The sequence below is a fragment of the Myotis nattereri genome (genome assembly GCF_964212035.1).
Source record: "Myotis nattereri genome assembly, chromosome: 2".
Lineage (NCBI taxonomy): Eukaryota > Metazoa > Chordata > Mammalia > Chiroptera > Vespertilionidae > Myotis > Myotis nattereri.
This window is the reverse complement of record NC_138076.1, coordinates 121,404,091-121,419,511: the sequence shown is the minus strand read 5'-3', so window position 1 is coordinate 121,419,511 and position 15,421 is coordinate 121,404,091. Positions and strand designations below refer to the sequence as shown.

Genomic DNA, 15,421 nt, shown 5'->3' with positions numbered 1-15,421 from the left:
CACCCATTACCATTAGTTGGATGCCTGCTGTGTGGCAGACAGCCTGCCTGTGCTGTGGTTTTCTCCTGGAGGAAACAACATTGGTCCTGTGTGAGGAGCTCACAGTCTGATAGACCAGGCATTTCTGTTTTGCAGGTTAATGGAGCTTGGTGGTTTCAGAGGAGCGAGGCTGGTGGACACCCCAGGTGAATAAGGCTAGAAAGAGGGCCAGAATGGTTTTGGGGAATAGTGGAGAGGAGCTGAGGTGTGGCTTATTCTAAAATAGCAGACAATTTAAAAATATTTTCTGCTTGATCTGGGATGCCCTGTTGATGCTTTGCAGGTGCAGACTGACCTCCCTCGTTACATTTGGCGTAGGCATAAATCAAAGTTCATATTTCTCAAACACATGCCTAAGATAAGGTGCTAACATGAAAGCTAGAACAGGTTTAAAGGAGTTTTCGAAAGGAGTGTGCGTACATACGTCAATCTAGAACTGACTAATTGGCCATTGGTGTAGCTGATGGTCATTGGCCCAAGGCATGTGGGGCCTGGAAAGTTGACTCAGAGCGTAATCCAGAGGAGAAGAAGTGATTTAAAAGCCTTTTCTCATTCCAGGCTTGGAGTTTGATCCTTTGAGCCCTTTCCAGGACACAGATGGAGATGGCAGCTCAGATGCAGCTAAAAGCATAAAGGTTGACTTCAGTGGATTTGCAGAAACTTTTATAGATAGAAATCATTCCATTTTACCTGGGAAAATAGGCCTGGGAATGGATGGGACAGAGGGGAGGAATGGAGTAAGTCAGAACCAGAGTCCTTAAGCTGGTGGACTCAGCCTTGCGTCGACATGCCTCAGGTGCCACCAGGAGCAAAGGTTGGCACTATCCCACGCTGAGCTCAGGCCTGTGGACCAAGATGAAATTCACTTGGACCAGTAAACTATCCCATCTTCACTCAGGTGCTGTGGTAGGAAGCAGGCATCTACATTGCTCTTTCAGGAGCTCCCAGGGGAAGTGCTCATCAGCCTGGCAGATCAGGGAAGAAAGAGGCGGAAGCAGCTCCAGATCCAGTACCTGTGGGGAAGCCGAGAACAGGCGGTGAGGCAGAGTGCCCGCGATTCCCCTGCAGCCTTCAAAGATGCAGATGCTGACTCAGTAGAGCGGGAGTGGGCCTGAGATTCTACATTTCCAGCAAGCTTCCGGTGCTTTTGTTGCTGTTGGTTCATGGACCACAGTTTGAGTAGCCGGGACTGCTGGGCAATGCCAAGGGGGAAATCCCACATCTCCATCTTGCCTCTTGCTGTAGGAGTAGAGCCAACCACTATCCACATTGCCTCCCACCCATCTCAGGCGATGGAAAAACCCGAGCCTAAACTAGAGGAGAAGAATCGGTACCAGCACTGGGGGCCTTTCTGAGTCCCCATCCAAGCTCTTCTCCAGGATTCCCTCCTTGTCCCAGATCTACTTTCTCCTTTTGCGTGGCAAGGATTTCTCTCTTACCCTAAATCCCAGAGGTGAGAAAGGGGCTGCCTGGGGGAGCCATTGGGCCTGAGGACCTCTCCGCTTCCCTCACCTGGGTTCCAAGCTGAATTCAGAGAGGATTCCTTGAGGTCCTGGCAGCCAGGAACCCTGTCTGATGTGCCCCGAAAGCTGTAATGAAGACATTGATGACAACAGTGATGAAGACCAAGATGGTGGCAGCATTGTTGAGCTGGTTTAATTGCCACTGCCTTTCCACCTCATTCAGGTTCAGCCGTGCTGTGGAGAAGTGGAGAGTGAGACGTAAAAGTCAGGGTGGGGCTACAGTCTGAAGCTTCCCTCACAAAACCCACTAGAGTTCAGAGAAAGTCTGGCAGCTCAGAGATCCATGTGGCAGAAGTCAAGGGAGGTGGTGTCATTGCATTGGACACCTCTTCCCTCACTGATCAGTGTGGGGGCATCCATGTGGTGCTTCATAGAATCAGGGTTTGGGAACTTACCACCGGATCTTCTGAGTGGGGTGCATGCTCACACAGGTGATATGGGACTCTGCTACAAGTTAGTGAGGGCGTCACTCAGCAGTGTTGTGGAGTGGCCTCTGTATGGAACACCAAGAGGTAGGGCAGGGTGCCTCTCATCACTCTGTAGGTGTCACTTGGGCATTTGTAGGTGCAGAGGGCCTACACCAGGTTCGTGTATGGCTGAAGTAGGCATGTACAAAGCAGAGTGGTACAGGGAAGACACTTGGGGCTCATCTTCCCACTAGGGGGCTCTGGGGCCAACTCCAGGCCTGGGCTCACCAATGACCACGAGGAGGATTCCGATGACGACCTGCAGGAGCAGAGAGATGCTGATGAGAGTGATGAGGGTAGCATAGTATTGAGAGGACGGCCCCTGCTCCAGCACCGTTTTCAGCCGCATGGCATTGGACATGAAGAGAGCCACATCCAGCATGCTCTCTGCCACGCTCTTCTTGGTGGCATAATGGTTCAGGTTGATGGGCTGGCTCCTCCCGGGGTTGGGGTTCTCAGGCTGTAAGGGAGAAAGCACAGGTTTACCAGGGAGGCTCTAGAAGGGAAAGGAGAGAGAGTTACAAAACTCACTCCTAACCAGGTGAGGGCAGGTAACACCCTGCTGAGTTTTATGGCCTGAAAGAAATCATGTTATGTTGTAATTTATATTTCACAGTGGGTAGAGTCGCCCTTCCGTCACACCTTCACACATTCATCTGAAGGATGCCAGGAGGAGTCTCAGCTGCTCCTAAAATGTGCCTTACTCATTTTATGCTGTTTTACCTGGGCCGGGCCAGGCCCAGGGCCACTCTGTTTTCCTCTGAGAGCAACGCCTCTCAGAAGACAATAGCAGGAGGCTTGGGCGCAATAGGAAAGGCACCTCTTCTCCCAGGGTGCTGTGGCCCCAAGGCGGGTGCACAGCTGAGCAAAAGGATCCTGAGCTGAGTTCTGATCCCACTCAGCCCTCGGCACTGGGCCACAGCTGTGCTCAGGCACTCTCGCTGGCTGTCAAACGCAGGCCCAAATCAAAACACACCTGTATGTGTGTGTGCACGTATGCTAAAATCCCTTTGTTTTTTACATTTGATTTGATTTTGAAATATAAAGTAAAGCTCTTATCCTCAAGAAGTTACGAACGCCAAAAGATGGAGTTACAATGCAGGCACATGGGCTGGACGCCTGGGCCGAGCCAGGAAATCCAGGCTGGGTGCTGCAGGCACGCTGCCATCACTCGGGAGAACTTGGGGCCATGCTAGGGAGACTTATTTAGGAGTGATGCTTGGGATGATTGGCCCAGTAGGGCCCAGAAGCAGGAGACCTGTTGAAAGGTATGGTATTGACTTAGGGTCAGGGTGACAAGGAACCGAACCTGAGTGGTAGTGAGAAGGAGAGCAAGGAAGGACTTTGAGAGATGTTACAGCCTGGGGCAGGGAGCTACCTCAGCAGATGACCACAGCAGGATAGCTGTTGAGTGGGTGGGTGGATGGATGGGTAGATGGAGGGGGTATCCAAGGGTTCTGGATGCTCCTGGATGCTGGGCTTGTTCGGTTAGTGCCGGGGTGCCAAGGCCAATAGCCCACAATAACACCATGGCTAAAACCTGTGGTCCTAGCCCATTTGGCAATGGGTCATTCTGGGTTCAAAGGACATATTAAGTGAGAGTCTGTGGAGCAGCCCAGCCCTCTCCACAATTCAAAGTGCTTCTGCCCGAGGGCCGCTTCCCTGCTTGGCTGTGCCCCCCCCCCTCCCCCCACCCCAATCCCACCATCAGTTTGCCCTGTAGCTACAAGCTTTGCACTTGTTCCTTCTTCCGAATCCAGCTCTCGGTTCAAGATCTGATAAACTGTGAAATTACTGTGAAAGCTTCAAGGGAGAAAACCCCTTCTCTGAAATGTTGTATATGAAAGTAGACAAAACCTTACATTCAAATAGTGTGTGAGGGGGTGGGTACTTGGGGACACAGATGTCCCCAGGCCTCAACAAAAAATATTGCCATTTGTAAGTTTTATGAGAACTTCTAGGCTTTTGTTATTAAGTTGATCTTAGAGCCTCATCCTTTCCGCCCTAATTTAGGGCCTGCTTTTATTTTTATTTGTGCCAGTTCAGGATTGCTCCATAACTGAGGATGCGTCTCAGCTATGGTGGTGGGAGGCTCTGCAGTGTGCGCCCGCCCTAGCTCCCGAAGGCACCAGTTCACCACAATGTCCACATGGTGTCGCGCTGCCTCCAAAGAAGTGACTTGGGCACCCAGGCTGCCCTGGTGGCGGCGGGTGGTGGTGTTTCTCCTCCCGAGGACTCCACTGACAGCCAGGCTCCTGTGGAACCTAGATTTCCTGGAGGCCCAAGACAGGGAGCCTGGTTCACAAGTCTGGATAGGCCAACCTGAAGCCCATCAAACGGGTGTCCAATGACAATCCAAGGATAAACCAGTCCTGAGATGGGGCCAGGACTGGGTGGGGAACCAACACTACCTGCCTTGGGACTGTGAGACCCTGGAAAAAGTTGCTTTGAAAGGGAGGGAAACAGTTTTCTTCATCCTTCTTGGTCAGCTCAGGTGCAGTCCTGCCCTGAGGCAGGGGGCTTATTGAAATGACCTGAGGGTCCTCTTTTATAGCCTGAGAATTCGATTGGATGAACCCAAATCCCACAAGGTGCCACCCTTTTTACCCCCTGCCCAGAAATTAGGAGCAACCCAACAAGGATTCAGGGTGGCAGGCCGGGTGATGGGCAGGGTGGCCCCCTCTCCTGCTTCTAGGAGCTGGCCCTTTAAGGCTTAGGCCCAGGCAGCCTGAACAAAGGCCCGGGAATGTGGGCTGGGCCAACTAGTGGAGCCACCCAGCCTGAGTCATTGGTATTTCACGGGACTAGGAATCGCTGCCTCGTGTGCTCCCTCCCCTGGCCCCTGCCCTCTCCCAGGGCAGATGGGCAGCTCTGGAGCAGCTTTCATTGCGGATCTGACAGAGCTTGCTGGGGCCTCCACTCCCCTCAAACCCACTTGCTCTGCCCTAGTTCCCAGCCCCTTTCCTCTGGTTCCTCAGAGCAGGGGCTGGAGGGACAAGGACTTCTTTCTGGCTTCTGGGCCCAGATCTGCCTCTGGGCTTGGCACTTTGGGCCTCAGTTTCCACATCTATAAAACAGGAGGAAAAATCCCATCTCTGGAGGGGTGGAAGCTATAGAAAAACTGATGAGACTTTGATCTTTTTCAAAAGGAAAGACAGAACTGCAAGCTCTTCTTTTTTTCCAGTCTGAGATCTAGCTCTCAATGCGTCTTATTCCATTCCACCGTACCCAACCCCCGTCCTGGAGGACAGCAGGTGGCCACACCAGAGATTCCAGTGTCCCTATTCCAGAAAGCAACCTATTCAAATCCTGCCAACCAATGAATGACACCTGAACACCGAGGGGGGATTTTGGTTGGTGTGAGCTTGGAGCAGGGGCGGGTGTGGGGGAGGTGGGTGTAGATCTAGAGTTCCTTTCTGGAGCACATGGAGGTTCTGGGCAACAAGAGGCCTTGGGTTTGGTGAGGCGGGTAGGGTGATGCAAGGGGGTTGGGGACACGACAGACACCCTCCACCCGGTTCCCAGTCTGCCTTTCTTCCCGGCACCACCATTTCCCTCCCTCTGGTTCCAGCTCAGACAGCCCTGGGTAACAGCTCTCCTGCCAAGTCCCCGCTCCCCAGGTTGGTGTGGATTCCAGCTCTTGAAGTCATGGATTGCTCCATTGCTCATTCTTTATCTCTTAATCCTTGATGGCCTATATTATTTCTGTTTCTTTACAAAACTTGTTGCCTAGGAAAGGAATGCCTCTTTTAACAGAAAAGTAAACAAATTTTTCATTGTTTATTGACATTATGGGGACCACAAGCTCTGAGATAGCATTCTGCATTTCTTGGAAACAAGATTTCAGAGGGGTAACTGTCCTACCAGAAGGCCGTGGGAACCACTGCTCAGAGTGTTTAGGACCTGGAGCCTGTGGCCGCAGTGAGTGGGTGCCCTGTGGGAAAGGAGCCGCCAGGAGGTGGGGGTTTGTGGCAGCCAGGAAAGTATCACGGAGGCACCCTGGGCCCAGGTTCAAGTCCCGGTTCTGCTACAGAGTAGATGCCTGAGCAAGCCTGGTCCCATCACTGGGGCTCCTTTTCTTTTCTGTGAGACAAGGGAGCGGGGAGGGCGGGGGAAGTCGGGGGAAGTCGTTTCTTGGGTCATTCTAACAACGAGTAATGTAGGGGTGGGGAAGCCCCTCCTCCGAGTGGAGAATTATCAGGGCCTGAGAGTATTTCCCTGAGAGAGGCAAAGGTCAGTCAGCTGTAGAGCCAGGCCCAGGGGCAGGTCCAGTGAGTCACTTTGCCCCAGGGCATTGGTGACCCTCTAATGTGTCATTCTTGTCAGCCCCAAGAAAAGCCATATGGCAGTCTCCCTGTGTATCAATTCAAACTCAAGGCTATGAACACAATAAGCTCAGGGGTGGTGGCCTCTTGACCCTTCTGTTGGTCTCAAAATGACTGACAATCCAGAAAAGCCAGGTCTCACCTGAAAAAGAGCGGTTGCTGAGCCAGAGCTCTCGCTGACTGGTTTTCCATAAAGGGCAGACAGGCCCAGCCCAGGAAGAGTACTGGTCGGGTAGCCTATTCTGCCAATTTGTTTTTAATTAGGTGCCCGAGGTCCCTAATCCTCTGTCAGAATTAAGTTTGAAAGGGTACCTGGGTCTGTCATACTGTGCACACACACACAGTAGGCTCATAGTGCACTGGGAATGATAGTAGTTCTCACTTACAGAGTACATACCTTGTGCCTGGTATAAGGTTAAACACGGGACATGAGCCATTGAATCTAGACCTCATCAGCCCTGTGAAGTTGGTGTGGGGACATGTTAATAATAGTTGAAAAAGCAGAGGCTCAGAGAGTCTACGTAACTTGCCCAAGTTCACACAGCACAGTTTTTACCCCAATTCTCTGTGTGCCAGAGACTGTAATTTTAACCCCTACTCTGCTACCACCCAGAAGTTGAAGACATACTCCCTGGCTCCAAGGAGTTTAGGATCTAAAGATAAAAATATATAGATGAACCTTAGCCGGTGGATCAGTGGTTAGAGCATAGGCCAGCAAACCAAAGGGTCTGGGATTTGATTCCAGGTCAGGGGCACGTGCCTGAGTTGCGGGTTCATTCCCCTGTCCAGTCAGGGAGGCAACCAACCGATGTATCTCCCTTACATTGAAGTTTCTCTCTCTGCCGCTCTCCGTCCGTCCCTCCCTTCCACTCTATCTAAAAAAGCAAAGGAGGAATGTCCTTGGGTGAGGATTAACAAAAAATAAAATGAAATAAAAATCTAAAGATGAAAGAAGACAATTAAATAGTCCCATATGGATACATATATATACACTTGCTAAGAGGAGGTAAAACAACTCTACCTGAGTGGGGCTTGCATTAGGTTTTCCTGAATTTGCAGTGGGCTTGTGTTCTTGAGCCCCGGCACCCCTGTGGCTGAAAGGGCACTATACCTGGAGTCAAAGGCTTAGGTTCAAACTGGTAGGAGGCAACCTGGGAGAACAGAGTTGAGACAAGAGAGACTTTTACCTGTGTCTTTTGAATTCTGAACCATGTGAATGTTTGAACTAAAAAATACAAATTTAAAACAAAAACAAATGTGCACTCCCAAAAGGCCAATGGTTAAAATAAAGCAGAAGCTATAACTTCATCTTACCCAGGCCTTACCTTCTCCACCTGTGAACTGGGAATAATATCTGCTCTGTTTAGCACAAAGTGCTGTTAGAGAGATCAATGAGATAATGTGGGTGAAAGTACTTAAACAAATATGAAAGAAAAATTTCTCCCACTCAGGATTATACTCCCACCTGTGGGCCTTGAGGCGTTTTAAATAATGTGTTCTGAATCAGGGCTTGTCCCAGCCCAAATTTCAAAGGCACCTTTTGTCTTCTTAGCAACCCCCATGGTCTTTGAAATGTCTCTTCTCTACTCCATTAGGCACCTTCTCTTCTTACCTCTGTGAGTTTCAACTTGAAGCTGCACCAGGCTTATGTCTCAGAGAGGAAATTCTCAGACAAGCCCACCTACTCTGGGTCTCCATGCTCTCTGCCGTGACGGGGCATTCCAGATGCTCCCAATGGCCTCCACCCACCGCTCTAGCTTGGATCCTGCTCCTCCTCCCACGGGGGATGGGGCAGAGGCTAACCCTCCTCAGGGCTCTCTTGTGCCAGGCTCCCTGATGCTCAGCAGTACTGGGTCACACCAGATTACTCACTGTTCCCTAACACACCCCGTCCTTTGCTCCAGGACTTAAGGCCTCTCTTCTCCATGCTACCCCGGCCTCAAGGAAGCCCCCCTCCCTTCTAGACCCTGTCCCCATTACCCTCCACCTAGGCCCTGTGCAAAGGCTGCCCTCTTTGTGCTGGCCTGGGCCTTGTTTAGACCTCTCTAGATGGCCCATCACTGCCCGCATTACTGCAGGGACTCCATCTTCCCTATTCCCAGGTCCCACAGTGCTTTGCTCAGTGACTTGCCACAATAAATACATGATAGATGATTGCCTTTTTAATTTTAGTTACTTCAAAAAGATTTTTTCAAAAATCTTAAGGATCTTTAAGGATGGGATTTCAGGCACAATGGCTTCTGGGTGAGGGGAGTTGGATTCGGACAGTGGATCTTTGCCTTTAAAATGAAAGGCTGTGGCCCAGAGATAGCCCTTTCTCCCTGGTATCCTGTCTCTGGGAATGAATGACTCAGGCTGGAAGCTGTCCCTGGTCTTCAGGCCAAAACCTGCAAAGGCCCAGACCCTTGAGGCCTGTGTCTGGGGCAAGAGCTCTGACTGCATCCTTCCAGTGCCAAGACAGTGAATCTTGCCCTTAAAAATCAGCAGTCTCTAATCCACTTGGGTGGGGTGTCTTTTGCGTGCTATTCTGATGATAACACCAAACCGGCCTGGAAATTTCCTCCGAGTCCTGGGCACAGTCTTGCTGTGAGGCTCCAGCCCTTGCCCCAGCTGCAAACCCAGGCTTCACAGCTGCAGCCCTGGCAGGGCACATGGAAGCAGCCCCACCCTGGGAAAGTCTGCAGTGCCTCCGTCGTCCACTAGGGGCCCCCCCGCCAGAAGACAGCTCTGCAGGCCCCGGGTGAGCTCAACCTGCCAGGGGACAGGAACCCAAGTGCTTGGATCCATTTATGAATCCATGAGGTCAACAGGGTTTCTCTCTAACAAAAGGGGGCTACATATAAACGGAAACAGGGTGTGCAGAAGAGACGGGAAGGCTTAGGGATTGCGATAGGAAACCCATGGGACCTGCTTGCTCTTCCTTAGGAAGTATTTTCCACCTCCCCTGCAAGAGGTCACCATGCCAGTGGCTTTCAGGAAACACTCATTTGTTAGGGTCCAAAGTTAATCATGGGTTTGTTACATAGAAATTTCCAAAGAATTTTTCTGCTCTCTCCCAATACACACCTTAAACAGGAGTACTTTCCGAATTAGCACCTTGCTCCTGGGTGTTTTTGCTCTAGGCCCCACTTTGGAGCTCCCAGTGCATTCCCCAAGCCCACTCAGACCATCTGTGCTCATTGTAATCTGACTCCTCTTTCAGGGGCCAACAAATTGAGCTAAAATTTAAAAAACAGAACCTAAATAAAGATAATGCTGTGTGTCAGCTCCCCCTCCCCCATGAAGTGGGTACTAATTGCCCCATTTTACCAGTGAAGACACTGAGTTTCAAAGAGATTACCTGCCCAAAGTCACCAGATACCAAGGGGTGGTCCCAGTGTCAAAATCCTAAACCTATATCTTTCTTCTGTTTACCAATAGTTCTTACATTGTGGTCCCAGAAGCAACAGCAGCAACAGCATCACCTGGGAACTTATTAGAAACGCAAATTCTCAGGTTCCATCCTCGACCTATTGATTTAGAAATGGGTGGAACCCAGCCATGCGTGTTTTAACAATCCCTTCATGTGGTTCTAATGCAAGCTCAAGTTTGAGGGCCCTTGGTCTACACCAGTGGTTGGCAAACCGCGGCTCGCGAGCCACATGCGGCTTTTTGGCCCCTTGAGTGTGGCTCTTCCACAAAACACCATGTTTTTAGCAAAGGCCAGCTTAGGAGTACCCTAATTAAGTTAATAACAATGTACCTACTTATATAGTTGAAGTTTAAAAAATTTGGCTCTCAAAAGAAATTTCAATCATTGTACTGTTGAAATTTGGCTCTGTTGACTAAAGAGTTTGCCGACCACTGGTCTACACTATCCTGCCAAACTGCTTACTATCTTCTAAACTCAGTGCTAGACATATTCATATGGATTTTGTCATTGAATTATGGTAACAACACCTACTTTACAGATGAGAAAATTGAGGCAAAGAAAAATTCAGTAATTTTGCCCAGGATCACCTAGCTGTTAAGTATTAGAGCTGTGATTTGGACCCAGGCAGGCTCTGGAGCCTGCGTCCTTAACCACACGGCCATCCAGTCCCTGGAAGCACAGGCTGCGTAAACTCGCAGGTGGACACCAGTCGGAAGTATGCTTAGGTAACCTACCTACAGCTGTCTGCTGAACAGTTTCAGTAGTTTGCACAAGCAGCCAGCCTGCTCCAGCAGCTTGTCTCCCCAGTGCCTATGGCTGCCCAGCCGCTGATCATGGGCCTGTTTATAAGAGTCTGATACATTTATCTTAGATCTTCCTCATGTCTTTACTCAGAAACATTTACCGAGTCTTTTTTTATTCTATAGAACCTTAGATTTTGTGGTGAAACCCAAATCCAGATAGAAGGCCTAAACACAGGGAACTAAAAATGACTTTCAGAACAAGTAATCATAACACAAAATATCAACATTCGACATAATGGTGTGTATGAGTTTCGTATGTCCCCACTAGATTATATGTCTCCAAAAGGCAAGAATTATTTCCTTGGAATTTCAGACAATTAGAATAAGAAGCATTAAGAACTGTTTCTATAATCTCTGGCTACAGTCCAGGTGAGGAGACCTCATAAAAGGGTTCCTATCACACTGAGCTGGGAAAAAAAGGGAAGGTGGTGAATTTCCCACTCCACCCAGCCCTGTGGAGAGCCTGCCAAGATTCCTACTCAGTTCAGTTCAACAAATATGTTTTTAGTTCCTATCATGTGCTACACATTTAAGCTACAACAAAGATCCCTGCCTTCCCTATGTCCCTGATCCCCTAAACCCCTATAATGACAGGCTTAGCAGAGAACAAAGTGGATAAAGAGGGAAGCCAGGAGATAAAAAGGCCTTTTCAATCCTACCCTGGTAGATAAACTTCACAGGAACAAGGACTTTATCTGTCCTGTTCACTGCCAGATCCCAGAGCCTGGCACCTAGCCTGGCATGCTGAATGAATGAATGAATGAATGAATGATGCATTTGTCACCCCCTGTATTTGTTCAGAAAGGGCTTAAGAGGCAGGACCATGATGAGCTGTGCTCCGTGGTCCTCTTATATGGAGCCCTCTGGGGGTGCCAGTAAATGGCTGTCTTACATGGGCATGTGGACTCCCAACTCCCTTCAGTACTTCAGCACAGCATTAGTGTATGTGGGGTGTGTGTGTGGGGTGTGTGTGTGTGTGGCGTGTGTGTGTGTGTGTGTGTGTGTGTGTGTGCTTCCTTGTGGTTGGTAGTGTCTAGGAGGTCCTGGCATAGATGAGACAGGCTGTAGATGAGGAAGAGAAACTGCTACACTTATTGGAAGAAGCCCAGATGCAGCTCCAGGGGCAGGTGAAATCAAGATAGAGAGGAGTCCCCAGGTCAAAGCCAGGGGGAAACAGCCCCCAAGGGCTGGCCAGCTCCGCGGCAGATGTCCCCTGCTGGCTTTAGCCAGTCCAGTGAGGCCTGGGCTCAGAAGCAGCCAGGATGGCCACAGCCCCAGCCCCAGCCCCAGTCCCCTATTCTCCCTGTCCTGGCCCAGCAATTCCCTCCTGCTTCTCACACCCACTCTCGCTCCCTTCCTCAGGACTTAAAAGCAGCAGTGAAGTGCAGGATCCCACGTTCCCCCAGCCCCAACGCCTGCACTCTGAGCAGCAGCTCTGATGTCGTGGGCCAGGGTCTGGGGAAATAAAGGTTGAGTGAATGGCTGGCGTTGCTCTTGGAGTGAAGGGGTCTGAATTGAGTCTGGCTCCCATTTCTGCTCTCGGGGCCTCTGGTCATGCAGCCTCTGTGCTTCTCAGCTTCCTCTTTTGTAAAATGGGAGGACGCCACCCCTCCCTCCTCACTGCCAGAAGCTAACGTATGGTCTGGTCCATACACACAAAGGGATGCCGAACTCTATAGAAAGCAATCCACAGCGGATTGCTGCTGAACATGTCCGACAGCCCACACTCGAATTCTTCCAGACTTACAGCCTCTTTTATGCAGTATTTACCACGTGCCAGCACCAGGGGAACCGTAGGGTCAGAGAGATTAAATAACTTGCCTGAGGGCATACAGCTAGCGATAGGGGACTCGATATTTGAACCCAGGTCTCTCTGAGGCCAGAGCACAAACTCTTAACCACTGTGCTGTTTTGAAAGCCCCTGTTTAGCTCTTGTTTTTTACCCTCTTCCTGGAAGGTCAGAGCCCTGAGGAAATCCTTCCTCTTGCCTAACACAATACCTGACCAGAAAGGCAGGCAGGCTAGTCCTGCCTCAGCCACTGGCCCCAAACTAGACTGGAAGCACCTTTTCTGCAGCCCAGGCAATGCCCCGGGGCAACAAAGCACTTGCTGGTCCCTGCTGTGTCCTTACTCCCTTTCTAAAAATACAAAGAGCACGAGCCCTCCAAGGCCTCCAAACAGATATCCAGTTGCTCTCTCGAGTCAGCCAGATCCTGGCACCTGGCAGCGGCTCCCTCCGGCCCCCCTGCCTGACAGCTGACCCCGCTGTCCCTGTGACTATTTGCTACAAGGCAAAGTGCAGGTCTGCAGAGGTGGGAACTCCCGAGCTGCCGGCCCGGCCCGGCCTCACCCATGGCAAACTCGGGAACCCCCTAAGCCCAATCAGAGCAGACACTTCTTTGCTGGGCTTCATTTCTACGACCATAAAACGCAAGCCTCCATCTTTCCAGCTCTTTGGAGTTTGAGCAGCAGCCTGGTTCAGGGGTATGGACACTCAATTCCAGCACTCCCCCAATAGCTGTGTGACCTGGGACCTCTATTAGCTACCTAGTCAAATGGGAATAATATCACAAATGCAGTGAGAGTATTATCCTACTTTTAAAGATATATAGATAAATCTGATATGATATGGACTAAAGTATTGTCATCTCTAGGCATTAGGATCTGAAGTATTTTTTTCCTTTTTGCTTTATCTGTATTTTCTAATTTTTCCTCCATGATCATGTACAGTAAAAAAATATGATGTTGGCCCTGGCTGATGTGGCTCAGTTGGTTAGAGTGTCATCCTATACACCTAACGGTGGCGGATTGGATTCCTGGTCAGGGTTGCAGGTTTGATCCTCAGTCAGGGACATACGGGAGGCAACCGATTGATGTTTTTCTCCCATGTCGATGTTTCTCTCTCTCTCTCTAAAAAAAATCAATAAAAACATATCCTTGGGTGAGGATTTAAAAAAAAAGGAAAAGAAAAAAATGTTAAAAACAACAACCACATGATTGTTATTTAAGATTTGTCTTGATTTGCAGGATAGTTTGAGAATAATGTTTATGAAAGTGGCTTGCAAACTTTATTTATTTATTTATTTAAAGTGCTTTAGAAGTCGAGTGTCAGGGATTCTTAATATAATTTTCCCTGAGGGCATTTTGGAACCATAGGGATGGCTAGCAAGTCTCCTTTCCGCTCTATACCAGGAAACCCTGTAGTTCAGAAGCACCACCCTGGACCTCCCAGTTCCATCCTCACTGGGCAGGAAGAGGAGAGGGTGATCATCCATGTGATGCCTTGGCGGAGGCAAGGGCATGGCCATGTGGTGTAACGACCTGGCCTGCTCTGTGGATGACTCAGCAGCACTGATTGTATGCCCACTGTGTGCCCTGGACTGTGTTCTGAGAATATAGCTCTGTTTGCTTTTCAGTCAGTCAACAAATATTTAATGAGCAACTATCTACTTTAGGCAAGTCAGAGCACAGAGGGCATGGCACAGAGGTGATGATTTAGACAGGGAGGTTGTGAGAACTGCAGGAAGGGACGGGTGCCATGTGAGATATACAAATGGAGTGGGAAAGCAGGACACCCATGTGGGAAGCTTAGTGAGACCTCATGGGCATCAATGCCATCTCAGCTGGATCTTGAAGGGCAAGAAGATTTCTTCAGAATCACAGAGTCCCTGCCTTGCGAACCAATACCCTAGTGCAGTGGTCGGCAAACTGCGGCTCGCGAGCCACATGCAGCTCTTTGGCCCCTTGAGTGTGGCACTTCCACAAAATATCACGTGCGGGCACGCACGTACGGTGTGATTGAAACTTCGTGGCCCATGCACAGAAGTCGGTATTTTGTGGAAGAGCCACACTCAAGGGGCCAAAGAGCCACATGTGGCTCGCGAGCCGCAGTTTGCCGACCACTGCCCTAGTGGGAGAGACTGGTAAAAAGTTTCCAAATGGGTACTAATGTAACCCACAGTAATTTGTGGGACCCAGTACAAAATGAACACGTGGGTCCCCAAGTTCAATATTATTAAGAATTTCAGATGGCCACATCAGAGCATTAAACCAAGCAGGGACCCTTCTCAGTGCTGGGCCTGTCGGAACAGGCCCTGGGGAGCCAGCTCAGGCAACCAGGAAGTGCAGGAGGAAAGTATTAAAATTTCTTTCTCTCTTTTTTGAAATCCAAAATGTGTTTATTGGGATGGTTTCCCCCTCATCTCGATTCGAGGTGCTCTTAGTGCTGCTACCTTCTGAAGGAGCATCCTTCTGTCAGCCTTGCTTTTCCTCCTGTTGGCTGACAGAGAACCGTGGCGCACCCAACAAGCAAAGCCACTGCTTGTGCAGGGCTAAGGTGGTGGTGACTTTATAGCCCCCTAGGCGTTTCATAGCCATGAAGTAGGAATTGGGGCTCTTCACCAGGCACTTCTAGTGTTTCCTCTTTTTCTCTCTGGAGAGAGCTGAAGGAGATCCTTAGCAAGAGGCATGTTGTCACGGGGAGGTCATCACCACCAGAAAGTTAGGCTTTCTTGTTGCCAAGAGGACCACCGGCCTTGGGAAACCCAGGGACTGTGTCACTGTTTGCATCTTGGGTTAAGGTTGACCTCCAGAAGGTGAGATAACCTGGCCAGATTCTGTACTTTACATTTTTATTTATTTATTTTGTTTTAATCTTTATTGTTGAAAGTATTACATATGTCTCCTCCCCGCGCCTCGCCCTCCCATTGACTTCTTCCAGCCCACCCCCACCCCAGGCCCCAGTCCTTCGCCACCCTACTGTCTGTGTCCATGGGTTATGCATATGTGCATATAAGTTCTTTGGTTGATCTCTTCTCACCCACCCACCCTCCCCTGCCTTACCTCTGCAGAT

At 49.9% G+C, this 15,421-nt stretch overlaps 1 protein-coding gene and 1 pseudogene across 2 annotated transcripts in view; both read right to left on the bottom strand.

The window, feature by feature from the left end:
* Positions 1-682: 682 nt before the first annotated feature.
* The window catches only part of NINJ2 (ninjurin 2), an 88,340-nt gene continuing 73,601 nt past the window's right edge, over positions 683-15,421 (bottom strand). Inside the window, exons 2-4 of the mRNA XM_081083655.1 lie at positions 2,258-2,489; positions 1,552-1,736; positions 683-1,052 (exon numbers count right to left, since the gene is read on the bottom strand). Of these exons, the coding sequence (XP_080939781.1) occupies positions 1,570-1,736; positions 2,258-2,489 (399 nt within the window). The 3' untranslated portion in view covers positions 683-1,052; positions 1,552-1,569. The remainder of the gene's footprint in view (positions 1,053-1,551; positions 1,737-2,257; positions 2,490-15,421) is intronic.
* On the bottom strand, positions 14,798-15,038 carry LOC308514117 (small ribosomal subunit protein eS27-like; annotated as a pseudogene). Its single transcript has one exon. The product of its transcript is annotated as a small ribosomal subunit protein eS27-like (transcript).